This window comes from Macadamia integrifolia, unplaced genomic scaffold, assembly GCF_013358625.1.
Source record: "Macadamia integrifolia cultivar HAES 741 unplaced genomic scaffold, SCU_Mint_v3 scaffold1046, whole genome shotgun sequence".
Lineage (NCBI taxonomy): Eukaryota > Viridiplantae > Streptophyta > Magnoliopsida > Proteales > Proteaceae > Macadamia > Macadamia integrifolia.
This window is the reverse complement of record NW_024868064.1, coordinates 39,399-58,617: the sequence shown is the minus strand read 5'-3', so window position 1 is coordinate 58,617 and position 19,219 is coordinate 39,399. Positions and strand designations below refer to the sequence as shown.

Here is a 19,219-nt window from a genome sequence, read left to right as displayed (position 1 = left end):
AGTACCCTTCTGATCTGTCAGAATCTGACACTGTGAATCATAGTTTGCTGGCTTGGATTTTTGACTTGGCTCAGGTCCTCAGGAGTCGGGAGTTAAGTTGCCTTGCATGTTAAAAAGGTTTTTTATATACTTTAATTTTTTTTGCATATCAAGATGTACTGAGTGACATGGGTTCAGTTCACTGCATATGCAGTTTTATGATGTACTTAATTCAGTAAAAATAAATAATATATTTGGCAATATGACTACCAACAATTGCTTCTGGTGCAGTGGTGTACCATGTGACTATTGCCCGACTGAGATCCCCCTCTGCCCTATTCGAATTTCTGATGCCTAAAGCTCAGATGTTTTTCCCCCCAATATCAGTCAGGTTGGCTTGTATAAAGAGGAATCAGAAGCATAGTTGTCACGGCGCCAAGGCAAACCAAGGCGGTGGAGGGCTATCTAAGCGCTTAGGCGAGAAGGCGCCCGCCTTAAGGCGAACTAGGCGAACAAGTGTTATTTTTTATTTTTCCTATTTTCTAACATTATTTAGTAAGTTATATATACCTTGCATCATAAAAAATCAAGATTAAGCCACATCAAGTCATTAAAAATCAACATTTAGCCACATCAAACCATAAAAAATTAACATTAAGTCATATTAAGTTATAAAAAATCAACATTTAGAGAAATGCTCTTATTCTATAATAAGTTTGACTGGTCAAATGATTTTATTTTTACATGAGACTTTTTGTATTAGTTATAATATAAAACCAGCTTTCTAACAAGTCTAAGATTACTTAAATCTGAGTTGCAATGACAAAGTAATGCTTCAGTCAAACTTATTTTTAAGTGTGCGAATACTGTTAAAATCGCCTGAATGAAAATAATTTTATGAATATCAAAACAAAATATTTTTTTACCGGACTTTTGGTTTTTAGCAATGTTTTAACATGATAGAATTTATAAAATTTTCATAATTAAGAAAAACCCTAGCATTTAAAAGTTGAAAATCGTCCCTATAACCAAAATCCAGTTTTTGTTCTCGGACTGGGGGGTTGACTTTTTATCCTTTTGGAATTTGATTTTTAAACTATTTTTATTGGATTCAAATAGGGGGTATTTGCTTATTTATGAATAATATCTTAAGTAAATGAAATAACAAATATTAAAAATATAAAACAAATATTAAAAATATAAAACAAATATTAAAAATATTAAACAAGTATGGAGCACCATGAGAACATTTTCATGGGCTCCGCCTAACTACCATTTTTTGATGGATAATATAAAATTTCATCAAAGATGAGAGTTGCATCCATTGATAAATATAGTGTTTGGCATCATTATGAACCAGAGTAGCCATATCAGATGAGAAATCATCAGGGAATTACACAATTCCTCCTCTGAAGAAGAGAAGCAATATACTCCACTGGTTGATTCACCTCTCTCTGGACAATACTGAAATAACACAAAGAAAGTCACCAACTATATGTGAAATAACACTCAGGTATAAAACACCCCACCCCAAGGGGGTTGCTCAGTTGGCAAAGACCAACACCTCAAAATTAAGAGGTCATGAGTTCAACTCTCCTTCGGGCCAATATATATATATATATATATATAGAAGAAAAGGTATAGAACACCCCAAGGGCAGTGGGCTTTGCCCTCAAGGACATCCACTGCCACCTCAAGAGTCTGAACGAACTGAAACCTTTTGTAGCCCCTTTTCCTTACAAAGCAACAATCCTCTAGAATCTCTGTAGCCAGTGTAAAAACTTCAGAACTTAAGAAACCAACAACCAGAGAAGGAGAAAGGAGAGGAAGAACATGGGAGAAGTCGTGAGATGGGTTAGAGGGCTGTACTATAGAATAGAATGATTCCTATTGAACTAGCCAAGGTTGTTTATATCAACTGATTAACTGAAAAGATTACATAATGAAATAAAACACTAATTTGTCTAAGCCTAAAGTCCAATTACAACAGGGAAGAAATAACACTACCTGCTGGCATAGGTACATGCCTAGACACAGTGGGTGTAGAAAGACTGTGCTGGCCCCATGTTGAAGATGCTCCCTCGCACCCTTCCATTGGCCCGCACGCTGGCGTGTACCTGAGCCAGCAGTGTAGTGATCTCTTGCCCTTACAATAGTAACCTAGAGTCTAATTACAACAGGAAAGATAAGAAACAATAAGTGAATAAACTACTTAGACAAAGACATAAGCCCATGGTACAGAGGTCCATGGACACCAGCCAAGGTCCATGGACACCAAACAATATATATGTATGTATTAATGTAGATGCCAGTTCAGCTAAGCACCAACTCTACAGGAGGATTGAAACACTGTTGTCCAGCATTTAAATCACCTCTTTGAACAGACTTCAACAGATCAACAAATTTCAGAATAGTATGCTCACTGGAACAGTCTTCAGAATATATATTCTTTGATGGGTTGTAAGATGAGTGAGATTTTGCAGAATCTTCTGGACATATATCTTCAAATAAAGCTGGTTGTATTACATAGGCAGAATATTGGCTTGACATGCTGGACGACCTCTTCAAATCTGGAAACATGCTGGCTCAGAATCTATTCAAATCTGAAGATAATCTTCCACAAAATTTGCTGGACATTAGTTGTCCTTGACCATAAAAATTGGGATAATTAATCCTTTAATCAAGCTAGCCGATAACTACTTTCTTTGGGGAGAGTTCGATTGCTAGTGGGCAGAACGAAGAAACGCAGGTCAAAACAACGTCTTTGTAAACATATCGCTAAGCTGATTGCCAGAGTTGACAGAGTTGAAATAAGCTTTTGCATAACTGCATTTCTCACAAAATGATAATCAACCCAATATGTTTGGTATATTGCTAGCTTGATTGTCACAATACATCTTATTAGTTTAGGAACTGAGAACCCTAATTCCTATCGGAGAGACTTCAACCACATCAACTCTGTTGCAATATGACCATAGCTCTATACTCAGCCTCTGCATTCAACCCAAACATAGTAGCTATAGTATCATATATGTATTTATTTCTATTTTTTCCTGAATTTTATGCAAAACTATATTGTTTTATTAATGATTTTGAGAAATCAATTTGATGATGGATTTAAATTGAGATCCGAATCATATTTGATATGAATTCAGATACTAGTTTATCTACTTCAAGTTCAAATAATTACATCCCTTGGTATGCATTCCTGTTGATTCATGCCATGAATGATGGCCCCAGATCTTTCATCGAACATATACTGATGTGGTCTAAAGTTTAACTATATCCTTGATCAAATGGAGAATTCAAATAGAAAGGTTGCCTGCTTTTTTGGGGCTACCTGTCTGACCCATCTGCAAGGCTGGTATGGATTGATGTTGTGTACCATAAATTACTGAGCTCGAGGGAGAATCTTAACTATGTTACAGCATGTGTATATTTATTTATTCCACACTCAGAGACCAATTATTTTTCGACTGAATTGTTCATAGGTATCTCTTGCTCGTCAACGTGTGAACAAGTGGTTTGTACCAGAATCTGATGAATCCAAGGGCAACATACAAGAAGCATAGCTGCAAGTTTACAATTTCAATTCATCTCAATTGGGCAGGTTCCAGGCATTTCAAACACGGGAGGCTGCGTGTATAAGAAACAACATCAAGCCAATTACCCAGTTAGGTGATGCTGCATGTTAAACTGATTTTTTCCTCTGGGCATTTGGATTTAAGGAAGTGGGTTTTGGGGGTGAATCTGGCTTTGTCCTATATAAACAGTAGACTTCTTTAATCAAGCAGCTAGCATCTTGGCCTTTTGCCCTAAGTTGAGATTGCTTCTGATATATAGTTAGATTCTTAAGCATTTGAATTATTGAGTTTCAGGGTTTTCAGTCTTTAATGATCTCCTTATATGTTAAATCACTTCTCTGGATCCTAGCTAATTTTTTGCAGAATTGATACTTCTGCTTATTTGGATTAGGGCAAAAGTTTTGTTGGTAGTGCTTAATACAGAGAATTTTAAGTATTCCATCTAAGGTGTACGCAGAAGAGCAAAATGGTGGGGTTGTCTTGGTGGTTTATATCGGTTTTGTAGTATCAACTATCAGAGTTTATATCAGTCATCATGAGATAAACTTATCAAACATGTTTGGTTTCAGTTGACTGTCACCAATGGATGAATTTGACTACATTAGAACATGAAGAACCTTGAGATTTCAAATTTACAAGAACCTTACACCATAGATTGGGATCCTCTCCAATGACTCTCCAACCAAATATGTTTGGGCCTGCGTGCCACCAGGTGTTGGGTTACGTGCATAAGTTTGGTTGAAGGAAAATTGTTGGGGAGGATTCGGATCCAAATTTATTTTAGGCCAGTACAGCTACCCTTCTTGGGGTTTAGATTTTTGCCTCATTCTTTGAGCCAAGCTTGAGTTTTCAGTTTACTAATTGCCACTTATGTACATGTGTTGAGACTTGCCACTTAACCTTTATACACCAACACATAACAAGATCTTCCTAGAATGAAAGGGACAAAAGTGGTTGGTTGCTCTGTCTATTATACCTGAACCTGCCATATTCTCTTAATTAAGGCACTGGAAATTAGAGTTCCCTGGTAGAGGTATCACAATATGTCCCCTTCAGCCTAGGCAGGTTACATTGGCTATTGAAATTAAGCCACATGGAGGGTGTCTGTCAACAAACCATTGGTTTAATTTCCCTTTTTTATCAGCTACATGGAAAATCTCACAGTTACTACTCAACCTTATGGACCATATTGTAATATATTTTTCATGTCTATTTTGAACCGAGTAATTGTTCTGATTCCTATTGACTTCTTATAAATGTAGGCTACGTTTTGCAAGGGAAATTAAAGGTTAAAATTTTTCAAACCGAAGCTATTGAAATTTCTTTATAATACTTAGTAATAATGCTTTTTACATGTAATTTTTATCTTTTTTAGTTTTAAACTCATGGGATTTGGATGCAAAGTATGTGTAATTTAATAATAAAAAATGGAATGATTTAGAATTGGTGATTGGAATAATGATTACAAAAGCCATCTTTTTTAAGTTTTAAAATTCCATTTCCCTTCTTCTTAATTCCCCTTGCGGTCAAACAAAATTTGTAGAGGAAAAGATCACTATCTAATAGCACTCCCCTACACCCTCTCACAGGTGCCTGTGCACACTCCCACATTGGTCGGGTAGTAGTGTGGAGGCCATGCGACCAGCTTGGTGACCAACCCATAATGTACATAGATCCGCGTTATTCCTTTTTCCCACATTATGGTGCTTTCCAGGGAAATGAAGACTTTGGTTGGGCCTATACATAAGGCCTACAACAAAGGCCAAAGCCAAGTACTCCCACTTTTACATGTAAAACTTTTTGGAAGTCCAAGGTTTTTGGCTGGCCAATCAAGAACGAGTTGCTTCTGGATGTCCAGGGAAGATCTTGGTTTTGTGGATAGTTATGTGTTCTTCTTTCGGTTTGTTTCTAGTAGGGTTAAAGTGGACCTGCTGATGGCAATGTTGAAGGTAGGAATAAGTTGGCTCTGTGGAGCTTTCTTTTGTTAGAGTGTAGGCTTAGGCCTTTTTGTCTGTACATTCTATTCTTTATTTCTCTTTCTTTTTAATACAAATGATTGCTTAAAAAAGTTGTGGGGTGGGTGGGGTAGGGTGGTGTGGAATGGGAGTGTCAAAAGATACAAGCACTGATAAGCCTAATTGGAACTGACTGGTTAAAGCCTAAAACCGGACCAATTAGTCAAATTAGTCCTTTGATAGTTGCCAACAGGTGCCTAACAGGGGTCGATTGGGTCTGGTAACCAACCGTTAATACCTTATTTTTAGCTTGATTATAGATTGATAACCCATTTATAGCCCTATTATGGATTGGAAAGTGGTACAGGTTGTGCTGATGGTCATGCTGAAGGTAGTCCCTTAGTCAAAGTTGTGGGTTCTCTCCTCTGATCGCATTACCGAAGGTGGAGGTAAAGTTTCATTTTGTGCTTGTTTTTTGTCTATCTAGGTATGCCTAGACATTAATCATGTATATTTCTTTACTCATAATATATTTCTTTGTTGATCTTAAAAAAAAAAAAAAAAAAAAAAAAAAAAAAAGTGGTAACCATCCAACCAAATGTGAACATATTCATACCTGGCCTAATGAGGGCCGGTTATTTAAACAATGCGATAACAATGTGGGGCCTTAAATTAGTTGTATGGACTATAATGGCCTTTGAACACAGCACAAACACTCTTCTCTAAGTTCTCTTGACCACAGACCGAGCTATCTCCCATATATATATATATATATATATATCTATACACATATATATATGATACGGATCTTGAAAAAGTTAAACAACTCGCACACACTCCCTTTCCAAAAAAGATCAATACACCAAGCACTACACTTAGATTTATTGGATTTGTTGCTAAAATATCTGTATTAAACCCGAAACTCCCGACGGATGGCCAATACCCGAGGAAAGGAAAGAATCGGTTCCATTTTCATATAATCTCCTCTTATAGATAGGACTAACAAAATCGAACAGAGTTCTTTTTGTATCACTTTGCCCTTTTTTGTTTTGGTTGATTTTTTATTAATTTTATTATTTCTAAACTAAATGTAAATCTCCATAAACTAACTTACAAGATGAAGGAACCCAAGACTATTAATCCACATCAATTTTCTTGTGAAACAGATGCGGGATCAACGTCAACCCCTCATATGACAGGGGATTGTAATAAATGTATATATTGGTTATAAAGTAGCAACAGTGGGTGGGGACTAGATACAGAACGGGATTGAGACTCCAGCTACCACCAGTGCTCTACTGCACTATGTGCCAACCAACAGTGCTAAATAACTGACCACAGGGCCCTTCGATCCATGCGGTGAATTGTGAAGGAAAACATTGTCCTTATTTCAATGACTTGTTTCATCATCTGTCAACATATCAGTCATCTATGGTGAACTAGAATAGAATAGGGCAAGAAATCAACTGGGAGTCATCTAGGAAACGAATGATTTAAGATTCTGCTTTAGAATTTGTAGAACAAGTGATGGGGCACTGAAGTAGGCAAGGTAGTAGCCCCACACCTAAAAGGTACCACCCCAACATCAAATTCCTCGCTGGCAGTGCACGATGTGAGGAAAGCTGGAGGGTAGCACATCAATGCAGATAAGTAAGTACCGGGCACAGGCCACTGCCAAGGAGTTTGGCCATTTGGGGATGATCCAAGTTGATCAAATTTGATGCATAAAATGTGGACTCAGCATCCACCAATGGAAAAGCAAACACTAACCTATTCTATTAAATATAGCCTTAATAAGCACACAAAAAATCTAGGCACACAAGCATATAAGAAATCATGTAGGAACTATATTTGAAAATTTATAACAATTTCAGAGTTCTACAAAATATGACCATTAATCTGTTTGAGATACAAAAAGAATAGAGCTGAAACAAATGCAATGAAACTGCGGAGAGGGGAGGAGGGGAGGAGGGGAGGGGGAGAGAGAGAGAGAACTATTCATGAAAACAGCAACTGTGTGAAGAAGGAACAGAGCCAGCAATCACATGCATGTTAGAGCGAGTTGGCAATATAATTCCCAAATTCTCCACCAGAAGTGAAAGATCAGGCCTGGAAGAAATGAAGCAAGTGGTGTCACTCAAATGGGTTCCCATATCATTGTTAAGAAAACTAAAATTTTATAATCTAGGCAACATTCCTCAATTTCTACCAAAACAAGTAAAAAGGTAACCTATTACTGTTCAATCGTACAGAGTCAAATAAGGATAGAGAAAAAGTGCAAGAAGAAATGCTCATAAATTTCCCAGTAAAACTACAAGAGTATATGTAGAATTCACATTTTAAAATAAGTTTAAAGAGGCATTCAGTATTTCAACGTTTTCCAAATGATTTAGAATAGATCAGGACGACTATCCCTAGTAAGTTCTTGTTTTTGGGTCTTCTTCAAGAAAGTTTTCTATTTGATGAAGTTCATCTGACCAAGGGCAATGACTTCAGCAGCCTCTCTCTCGGCTGCCACTATAATCCCCCTCCTTCAACCACTCCGCCAAGGCACCACAATGGCTCAATCTACCACCATGTGAACCCAGGGTTCTCATGCTGTGCAAAGCTCAGATGGAGAGGAAGAAGGTGGATGGAGAGTTTATTTCACCAAAAAATATGGATTCTGTGGATTATATGTGTAATTTGGGTCTCCATAAAAATAAAAAACAAAAAATAAAAAAAAGGAGGCAAGATTTTCTGTATATATGGAAAAGTCCGGAAAAAATATGTATTTCAAACTTCAAAGGTATCTATGGATGCACTTATATTAGGCGAATTTATCATGGACAAGCCAACGCCAAACTAATCGATACATGCGATACCTCATAATACTGGACAAATATCATGAGGGTCATGCCTGATTGGCTGATACGGACTGGGATTGGCATAGCTTGATCACATCTCTGATACTCGGTTTTAAATCCTTGTCCAGAAAAATAAGGTATCCACTACTTAAAGGCTGCATGGGCCTGCAATTTTGACTCCCAGCATTATCACTCTTACCGGCATTATCTGTTTTATTCCTTTTTTTTTTCATTTAATGTTTTCCTTCTTACCTTGCTGGCAATGTTGCTTGACAGCCAATCCAGTCCTTCATACAATCCCTCACCAGAAGTAGCACAGGTGCTCTGAATGTACCTGGGTAACAGAATAATTCTGAATCATAAACTGACAGATTACAAATTCAAGATGTCGCCTAAAAAATATCACTCTAGGCTCTTCAGGCCAAAATATTTAAAAGCCTCTTCTAAAAATTTGGTTTCAAAGAGAGCTCAGATATATATTGAACAAATCAATAGCAGATGGATCATTTAAATCCTTCTCATTTTCTCTTTGCTGATCAAATTTAGTAAAGGTCAATTGTAATATCCTCCAATACAAGCACAAATAGGTTTTAATTTGAAATTCCCGAATAAGAATATGGCCCACTTTCATAATTACATATCACACACAATATATTACTTGAATTCAACAACTAAAATTTTTCAAGTCAATCTCTAGGCAAAGCTTTAGAGACAAACATTTTAACTGAAATGTTTGATATAAAATAGAGAATTCAAAATCAATTCCATTAGAAGAGGAAATTTATACCGGAATAGTCAGAACCTCACAGCAAACAAGCTAGCTCTTGGTACAGTAGAATTTATCTTCAGTTCAACAGTTTCATAATTTTTTTTTTTCTTGTTTTTTTTGGGTGGGGGGGGGGGGGTTGTGGCAAGAAATCTTTCAAAATCACCCAGCACTCAAACACAAAGATAGAACTTGACATGCTCTCATAAACTCAAGATTCAAACAAGTATTAATTCAGATACACAATTAATCAACGAAATGTTTGAGTTGTTTTATGGCATTCATCCTCCTTTAAAAGTAGTCAATTTTTTGCTTGCATGGAGATTTGATTTCATATCCTTTACCATAATTTCAATACTACTATGCTAATTGCACATGATTGATAAACATGACATTCAAAAGCAACGTCAATAGAGATGTTCTCCACATGTAAGATCCATATTCATTCCTTTTCTTTTTTTATCACTAGTAAGTAAGCAGGGCATCATAGCAGCTAGGAATGGACCACATGATCCTAAGGAGAATGTACCAGCTAGATTTTGCGGCACCATGTTAATGTGGAAAATTTTACAGCAGGTTTAAATTATAAAAATTGCAAGGCTTCCATAACTCACAATCAATAAGAATCAGAGCTTATCTATTTCCCATTTGAAATAATGGATAGAAAGTTAAGAATTGACTCTCAACAACTTCCTAGTTATCAAATTCTATTCACTAATCTTTTTATTTTGTTTCGTTTCAGTTTTCTATTTTATTATTAATGAATAAGCATCCACATTCGCAAAACCAGCCAAAAGATGTACACGTAAGTAAGGGTGTCAATTTGGTACCGGAACCAAGAACCATCCAAGAACTGACCCACCTCATTTCTAAATGGATGGTTGTGGGAGCTGATTTTGGGACTGATTACTAGCTGGATGACACAGTTTCCCAACGGTTCCAAAGCCGATAGACTAATAAGGAACCGGCAGGAACTGGAACCACCAGTACCATTTAAGATGCATATTTAATCCTAGTTAATACTTTATAGTTATAACCTATAAGGGTTATGTCACAATTATGAAGAAAACTAAGGATTGCTGTTTGATTGTGTATATTTAGGATTTAGGAATATATATTCAATTATTTGTATCTTTGGGAAGTTATTGTTTACTTAGGAATTTTGGACTCATGTGTTTGAATGCCAAGAATGGTTAAGAAACCAGAACCAGACCGTTCCATTACTAAACGGGATTGGTGCATAGTTTTGAAACCGTTTAATAAATGGGACAGTAATGGGATTGCCCCATTGGGGCGGGAACCGATTAGGAGCCTTCATAAGTACCCAAAACTATCCCAATTGAAACCCTTACACTTCAGTCCTAATTCCCACCTAACAGCCCAAGTATGAAGAAAAAATGAGAAAACTTACCAGTGTCGCTGACGTAGGGAATGCAGACCAAGCTTATCAGTAATTTCAGCAGCATTCATTGCATTGGGCAGATCTTGCTTATTGGCAAAAACAAGCAACACAGCTTCTCGTAGTTCATCCTGAATCAACAAGTTTGTTTCTCAGTATATCACCAATAAACAATTGATACTAAGAGAATGGAAAGACACTAACCTCTCTCCCCCCAACCCCAAAAAATAAGCCTCTAGCAGCTACTTTACCCATGGTAAAACCAGCAGGAGCATATTTATGATGTAAGGTAAAATTTATAACATTTCCTAGGAATGGAGAGGCTCCCATAATATTTTTACCTCATTTAGCATCCGGTGGAGCTCATCCCTTGCCTCAACTACACGGTCTCTATCATTGCTGTCGACAACAAAGATAAGACCCTGTGTATTTTGGAAGTAGTGCCTCCACAATGGTCTGATCTGTTACCAACCATCATATCTTCATAGGATCAGTTAAGTGACACAAAAATTAAACCAAAGACGGAATTAAAAGTGCAAGAAGATATTTTTCACTTCTAAGAAACTTAGCACATCACCACTCTCAATCATATAAGATGCCAGCCAGCCACATAAGAGCTGGACTATTGGCTCCTTCTCTACAAATTGGGGATGTCTCAATTGGATCAAATAGACCTTTGAATAATTGTGAGAGCAATATGGTTGTGTCCCTTGCATTTTTTATGAAGACTTTACCATTTCACAAATGAGGCATGTGTCCCTTGCATTTTCAGTGAGCAAACTTCCCCATGAATTCTGAGAGTGACACAGGAATAAGAAATTCCAGAAGGATTTCATGAAGTATCACAAACTCTTCAGAAAAGGGACATTCATCCAAAAGTGGTGTGCAAGACCAACAAAATCCTTACAAAGTGAGAACAGTAATTCTCCTTATCCAAGGCCTCTAATACCTATACATCAACCTTATAACAGATGCTATACTTGATAAAATTGACTCTACACTAAAATGGGTGAGATAGAAGTATGACACAATCATTAGTTCCATGTTCCATTGCTCCTTACCTTATCCTGACCACCCACATCCCAAACAGTGAAGCTGATGTTTTTGTATTCCACTGTCTCAACGTTGAAACCTAAAACCAAGAACATATTAATTCTCAAAGAATTGCCGACCAAACACCATTACGCAACTATCAAGCAATAATATATAAACATCATAGTTTTTAAGGCGCTGATGCGGTCTAGAGATGGTAAGGCAGTGCTCCGCCTTATGTGAAGTGGCGCCTTATGATTTTTTTTTTTTTAAACACATTTTAAAATTACTTGATGAAGATTCCAAAAATAGATTTTTTATTGGTAGGTGTATGGTTTTGTTAACACTTGAGATGTATGGGATTCGCTTTACTCCACCAAAAATAACCAAAACAAATAAAACAAAAACCCGATTCACAAATAGGGTTTGGATTTTGTCAAGGGTTTTAAGAAAGGACTTTGAGAAGGAATCAAGGAACAAGGAAGAACTACTGATCCAGGAAACCATTTTTCTCCGGTAGCGGTGAGCTTCATTCTTCTTTGACAGGAATAGAAATATAGTGGATGACCTTAGGGCTTAGGCACTCATTTTGGCATCATAGAGGTAAGCATAATAAATACTTGTATTTTTTATGTCTTCTTTTCTTTATATTTATAATTTTGTTTCATAATTATGTATTTATATTATATATTAATATGTTATGATGATTGATGATTAATGATTAATGATTGATGATTGACGATTGACGATTGACGATTGACGATTGACGATTGACGATTGATGATTGAATATTGATGATTGATGAAGATGAACTTAGTTTATTCACTTTATTGATTTGTTTTCTTGATGAATATGTTACATTGGTATATATGAACCTTTAATATTTATTTAACATATGAGTAATAGGATTCAACTAGGATTTGAGCCAAATAGATTGGTTTTATAAAAAAATTACACAGGAACGCTTTAGTCAATAAGGCAACGCTTTATGCCCGTCTTATCGCTAAGGCGCTCCGAAAGACCCTCAAACGCCTCCGTCGCCTTACCGCCTTAAAAACTATGATAAACATGAAAGAAATGATGGTGCATCATGGAAGAAAATACTAACACTTCTAATAACTTCCATCAAATAAATTAAAACGCTTGAAATTATTTACTTTGAATCCAGTAATAGCTCCAACGTGTCACTATTGATATGCTACTACCCAAATGAACAGTAGCTCTTCACCAGTTTAACTTAAAATTCTCACAAGGAGCCAGTGATGGCATTGTGCAAGCATTCAACTAAATCATTGGGCTGAAAATGGATGGTGAAGAAGCCAAGGTTTTAATATAGTCTAAGAGGCCAGCTAAACCTCCCACTAGTTGAGATGAATCTGTCAATACATACCCAACATTTGGAAAATCAAACATTCCAGTTCAAATATTTAAAGGAGAAAAATTCTGAGAATAAAACAGCGCCTAATCATCCACAACCAACCACAATACAAAATGAAAAATGGCATGTAGTTTTCAAATTCAACCACATAAAGGTAGATCTTTTTCAATAACATCATATTTTCAATTTTCTCATCCAACATTTGCACCACATGCACACAAACATGTAGAGAACCGAAATGTAGATATCAATTGACGTAAACTCTAGATATAGATCCAACAGTGTGCATAAAAGACAAATACAATTCCATCCGCCGGATCATTCTCATCCACCCAAAGTAAAATTGAACCAAAAATAATAAAAATTAGCACAAAAAACACTGAAACAATGCTATGCCGGTATGATTCCAGACTCAGAAACTACATGAATGGATTAAAACAAAGAAAGCTAATAATTCTGTCATTTGCGGAACAAAACACCGTGGATCAAGCAGTCTATAAAACTAACGAAACAAAAAGAAATCATACAAAAATAAAATCATGATAGAAGGAAATGGAACTCACCAATGGTGGGAATGGTGGTAACGATCTCTCCAAGCTTAAGCTTGTAAAGAATGGTAGTTTTACCGGCCGCGTCAAGACCAACCATGAGGATCCTCATCTCCTTCTTCGCAAAGAGGCGACTGAAGAGCCTCGAGAATTGGAGCCCCATCACTTCGAAGCTGAGAAATGCAGAAGAACCAGATCTGAATCGTCAACAAATATGTAACAAAACCCGCTAAATCGAACTGAGTAACGGAGAATGAATGCGGGAGGAGAGGATTATAGAAAGGAGGATTGGGATCCCTCACCAGTCAGATCTCCAAATGCAAATAGATCGCCTACAGGAGATGGCAAGAAATAGTTAGAAATCTTGAGGTGGTTAGGAAAGAGGGAGGAAAGCGGACAAGCCTACCTGTATCTGACTTATACGCTTCTTTGGCTTACCTATTTTTATTTTCCTACATTACCCCCCAAAAATAACAAAATCGAACCTTTGTCGCGAAGGACCAAGGTTTTAAAACTCGGATCGGTCTCAACCATGGTTTCAAGTATCGGATTCATATCGACCCTATTGGATTGGTGTTGGCTGAAACTGATCCTCGATCCCTGGCCAATTCAGATCGGTTATTCATATTGTTTCAGGGTAAGATAATAAGAAATTAGTACTTTTTTTCAAAAAAAAGGGGCAAAACCAACTGCTACCCATAGATTCGATCTGATCTGAATCGGTATTAGATTGATATTGGCAGATACCAATACTGATACTGATACTGATACTGTCCCCTAAATCTATGGTCTCAACTCATAATGATCGATCGAATCAGTATTAAAAGTATTTTAGACCATTTTATCTTTATACTTTACCAGCAGATCAATATCAGATTGATTAAGAATTGGAATTAGTCTCCGCCGAAATCAATATGATCTAGGCCAACCTAACTGATTTGATCCATCTGATCCAAATTTGAAAACTACGTGAAGGATGGTCGCATACGAAATAGGAATAACGGACCAGCTTAGGCTTCCTTAAGCAATTTTAGTGTAGCATACAAAGTTTTTCAAATAAGTTCTTAGAATTACCAAATAGGAAGAACGTTTTCTTGTGCACTTCCGTTATAATTAATATTGGGGTATGGAGCGCTAGACCATTGAAAATAAGCTTGCCCCCTTATTTGATGAATCGCCAATAAATCCACCCTCTATTTAGGAAAAATAATTTTGATTCTATAGAACATCGATTTTGTTTATAGAAACATGTTTTTTATTTCTTTTTTTTGTTTTTGCCTAGAAACAAAAAACACCTCAAAAATCGTTTGATTTTTCTATTTCGTTTCACTTGTTTTTCGAAATTGAAATAAAACTTGTGCCTATTTATGAGTCTAAAAACAAGAATGGAGAAACAAGTCAAACTTTTTTTTTTTTTTTTTTTTTTCTGTTTCTAAGAAACAAGTGGGAGGAATAAAAATTGTGAAAAAAACCCGATACTTCACTCAACTTGCCCTAGCCCCAACCATTGTTGAAACTTTTCGCTATCTAAAAGTGGCAACCCCAACCTGGTTGTGCGAAGATCACAGTTTTGGACTGTCTTCATCCTTCTGAAGCACATCTCCATGAAGCATACTTGCAACTCCAACGTCGTGCCTTCACTCGTGTTTTGAATTCGACTACATTGTTGAAAAAGTTTCAAGAAACAAAAAAATTAAACACCTTTTTGCAATTCAAAAAATCTCACAGTACGTTTCTTTGAACCCTTACATCTCCCGAAGCATACATTGCATCCCAACACTCTTGAAGAAGATTTATAAAATGATTGGGCACCAATGCCACACCACAGCATGTGATACACAATGTTATTGTGAAAGGTGAGTGTATTTCATGTCCACAGAAACCCTAAAAAAATTGTGCACTTGAAGTGCTCTAATATAAGAACCTACCCCATATCCTAAATTTATTTTCACCATTCTATCAGGAAAAAAAAAATACCATCTTATCATAAATTAAGAATTGAATTACCTAGCAGAGAAAAAGACCTGGCAAACCTTTCACTAGGTCTTTCCAAGGAAATGGGGTTGGTAAAGATTGATGGAAAATTGGGTATCATATAGAGATTAATATGTACAAGGATACTTGGCATCCCCTTCCCATCTAACAAAAAGATTCTTAGTAATCCAACATCTTTGAAACTACAAAGAGTTTATACCCTGGGTGTAGCTCCATTGGTCCAAAGGTGTTGTATGTTAATAGACGTCTCTAGTTCGATTCTCCCCGTAACTGATTTGTTACATGGGTTAGGTGTGGCTGCTTGTAACTGGAGTTCACCCTTAAGCCTGATCTGTAAAATTAAACAGGTTCAAAGGGTTCCACATTAGCAGAAAAAAAAGTGCAAAGAGTTTCTATTCTTATCCATCCCACCTTTAAGATTAAGAAGATTTCCTTGTTAATAAGGTCTTTTTTGGTCAAAAATCAGGCTGAACAAGTAAACACAACTTTAAAATTGATTTTAATAACAAGCCATGCCATCAAATAACTTTGAGTACCTTTGGATAGTGATTGAGTATTAATTTTCTTTATTTTACCCAAATTTAATTTATTTAACCAGTAGAAATGCAGAAATGGTATGAGTTTCCTTTCCCCATGTTGAAGGAGGAATCCCCTCACCGTATCCATTTGTAATGTTAAAATTGGAACGATTACAATGCTGATACTCCTACCAAAAGGGGGGGGGGGGGAATCTTGATGCAACTTTTTCTTCTAATTGTATAAAATTGGATTTCCATATGTAGTAGATGATTCATTAAAATGTGTTCGCATACGTTTTAGCATTTTGGCGTTCTCTTTATGCATATTATCCTAAGAGATTTTTTTTCAAGCAAAAATGTAAAGCTAAAGTTTTCCTTTACAATGGGACATCTGACCATTAGGTTGTCATATATTCTCTATTCATCATAGGTCAACTCTTGACTATTAGGCAATTACAACCGTACATTGTAAAGTTTGCCAAAATATCTTTCTAGTTGTTGTTATTTGATTTCTGAGTAACTCTGATTCTATTAGGCTATGACAAACCTAAATGACTTCAAAATGTAGAGAGAATTCGTGGGATTCAGATCCTTTACAATTTCTTTACCGTCCAGTGCGATGCTGGACCCCTGTCCCAAGCAACATGGACAGTAAAGACGAGAAGAGAAGGATGGAGCTTCACCAGCGCCCTCACGGACCGGTTTTTTACCCAACCCAATTTGTTAATTTTGTTGTTCTTCAATCTAAGATTTCTAAAATCCGTCAATTTGGTTATTTTACTGGATGTCTTTTTAGGACTAAATTGTGGAAGTTGGACTTGATTACAAAGATAGAATTCTTTCCTTGGTGATGTTCTTCAAACTTAATTCGGGCAGTGTTTATGTTGGTCCTGGTTTTATTGGTCGGAACTCTCATGATGATCCACTAGTCCAGCATGTTTTGAATACTCAACAATAGGTGAGGCGATGATTATCCGGTCAGTCATGCTAGAGGTTATGTCTATAGATTATGAGAAAATTATTAGTGAATAGGATCATGTAATATCCTATTTGAATAAGGGAATTACATCTTCACTGTTCAAGATTAGAGGCATGCTGGAAGATATCCTACTCTTGGCTTCTCACTTTGCTTCTTGTATTTACTACTTTGTTCCAAGGGAGATTATAAACTCGGCTAACTAACTAGGAGGGCATTGTCGATGACGTGTGTGACTGTCTAACCCAATCTAATTCATGGATTCAAGAGATGTGTTCTACTCCTTCCATGAGTACTTCACCTTAATCATGAATAAATTTTCTTTTTATCAATATATATATATGTTTCTTTTTATCAATATATATATATATATATATGGGACCCACCACTTCCTCCTTCCTCGTTTCTTTTTTGTCCGAATTTTGTTTTATTTATTTATTTTTTTATACATGATTTTTAGGAGAGTGTGATAATTGCCTACTGCCCAAAAAGGGGAGTAAAAGAAGTAGCTCCTCATCCCTTGGCGAAGGCTAGACGGTCGATTTGTTTGGGTTCTAGACAAGCCACTTCGTGGGTCTCACTTTTCTAGGGCTAGGACTCTGATTGTTGGTGGGATGACGCGCGACATTGTCTATCAAAGCTAGTCGGGTGTCCTGGTTGTCTCTATCACAATTATGACCCTATTCTTCCTTCTTCTAAAGTATAATAATTTATACTTAAAATTTTCTTTTTAATGGTTTTTTTTTTCTATAATTATAGTGGCTCCCCTACAGTTTACCCTAATATTAGAACCATCTCCCGTTAAACTGACAATTACACTATATTGTTGTAACCCGACAGTCATTGAGAGAAGGGTGAATCAGTGTCCAATTTTAATCTCCAAAACCTATCCCCAAGTTTGATTTAGCAAACTTTGATATATATTACCCTGTTCGCACACAGTCGTATGCACATTCAGCCTCTCATAAACACTTCCAAGTGTGCACACTCATTCCATATTCCACATATTTCAATGTATACAATGCAAACAATGAACATACCTACAACATAGGGATTTTACGAGGTTCGGCAATATGCCTATGTCCTTGAAGTAGTGCATGTAAAGGTTTCGTACTTACTCAATACACTATTTTTTACTATACCTACAGTCGGGAGTACCCACACCTCATTTTCTCAAGGTGCAACTGATGACAGATGCAGTACTGGTACAATATGCAGTACCTATTACAAAGAAGCATCCACTCCCAATGCTTCGCATCCACTAAGCACAATACATAAATACAGATAATTTGGAGCTTATATAAAGTGCCCCACAATCAAGCCCTACTTAGTATATATATCAGCAACTAGCGAGCATGCATTCAATTCCATGGATGATATATATAATGTAAATCTAGGGTTAGAGTTAGGGAATCTCACAACCAATTGCCTGGTATGAATAGGAAACTTCCACTGACCACTGAAACCTCCAACATGACTTCTCAAGTTGAACTTGGCTCTTCAAGTGTCCACTAACAAACTCAGTGTTTTTTTCTTCATTCCCCTTGTCTTCTTGCTCTTCAAAGCACCATAGAAACCCTATATTTCTCCTCTCTCTTCTTTTCTCACCTCACTTGATAAGGAATCAATGTACCATTACATATGCTCAACAACCTCTCAAAAGGGCTCACACACACACAAGGGAGTTTCTCTCTTCAAAACTGTGGCTTTCCTTCAACTAAATTTTTTTTCATCTTTCAATAGGTAGAGGGCAAAAAATGCAAGCATAGCAACTTGAATGGACTCATTTGCCTTTGTGGTTAGAAAGTTATGTCATTACAAGTTAGAGCAACCAGAAAAGAGTATTTGGAATCTTTAGATATGTGGCGTAGGCATGCACTGGTGGTGATTGCAATAGAGGCGCAAATTTGGCCGTATATCTAGTTCCAAAAAGGAGAAGCATTAATGGCCATAGATGTTTCAAATTGTTATTAATTACGACCTGTCCGATTGGAATAAACCAAGGCTTCTGCTAACACAGGCCTAACACAAGTTGTCATTGTAGAATACGTTGTCGTCTCCCCATTGGGCAGATCAGGGCAAAATGCATTGACTTGTCTTTTACTTATAAAAGCTGGATCTCCTTATGGCTGTTAGATTTGGACCTCGAAAAGTAGATTTAATTAGATATCATATAATCTGTCCGATTTGCATCTTCAACACCTCTATTGTGAATGTGCATAGCATTGTAACCTTAACACATC

At 36.6% G+C, this 19,219-nt stretch overlaps 2 protein-coding genes across 2 annotated transcripts in view; one reads left to right on the top strand and one right to left on the bottom strand.

The window, feature by feature from the left end:
* Nucleotides 1-19,219, top strand: part of LOC122062474 (protein DETOXIFICATION 21-like) — a gene marked incomplete at its 3' end in the record, with an annotated part of 66,672 nt that overhangs the window by 8,562 nt on the left and 38,891 nt on the right.
* LOC122062475 (ADP-ribosylation factor 1-like) lies at nt 7,346-13,906 on the bottom strand. Its single transcript, XM_042626124.1, has 7 exons — nt 13,790-13,906; nt 13,503-13,660; nt 11,591-11,661; nt 10,871-10,990; nt 10,542-10,660; nt 8,617-8,698; nt 7,346-7,627 (listed from the first exon to the last, which is right to left on the bottom strand). The coding sequence occupies exons 2-7, from the start codon at nt 13,648-13,650 to the stop codon at nt 7,622-7,624; spliced, it is 546 nt and encodes a 181-aa protein (XP_042482058.1). The 5' UTR covers nt 13,651-13,660; nt 13,790-13,906; the 3' UTR covers nt 7,346-7,621.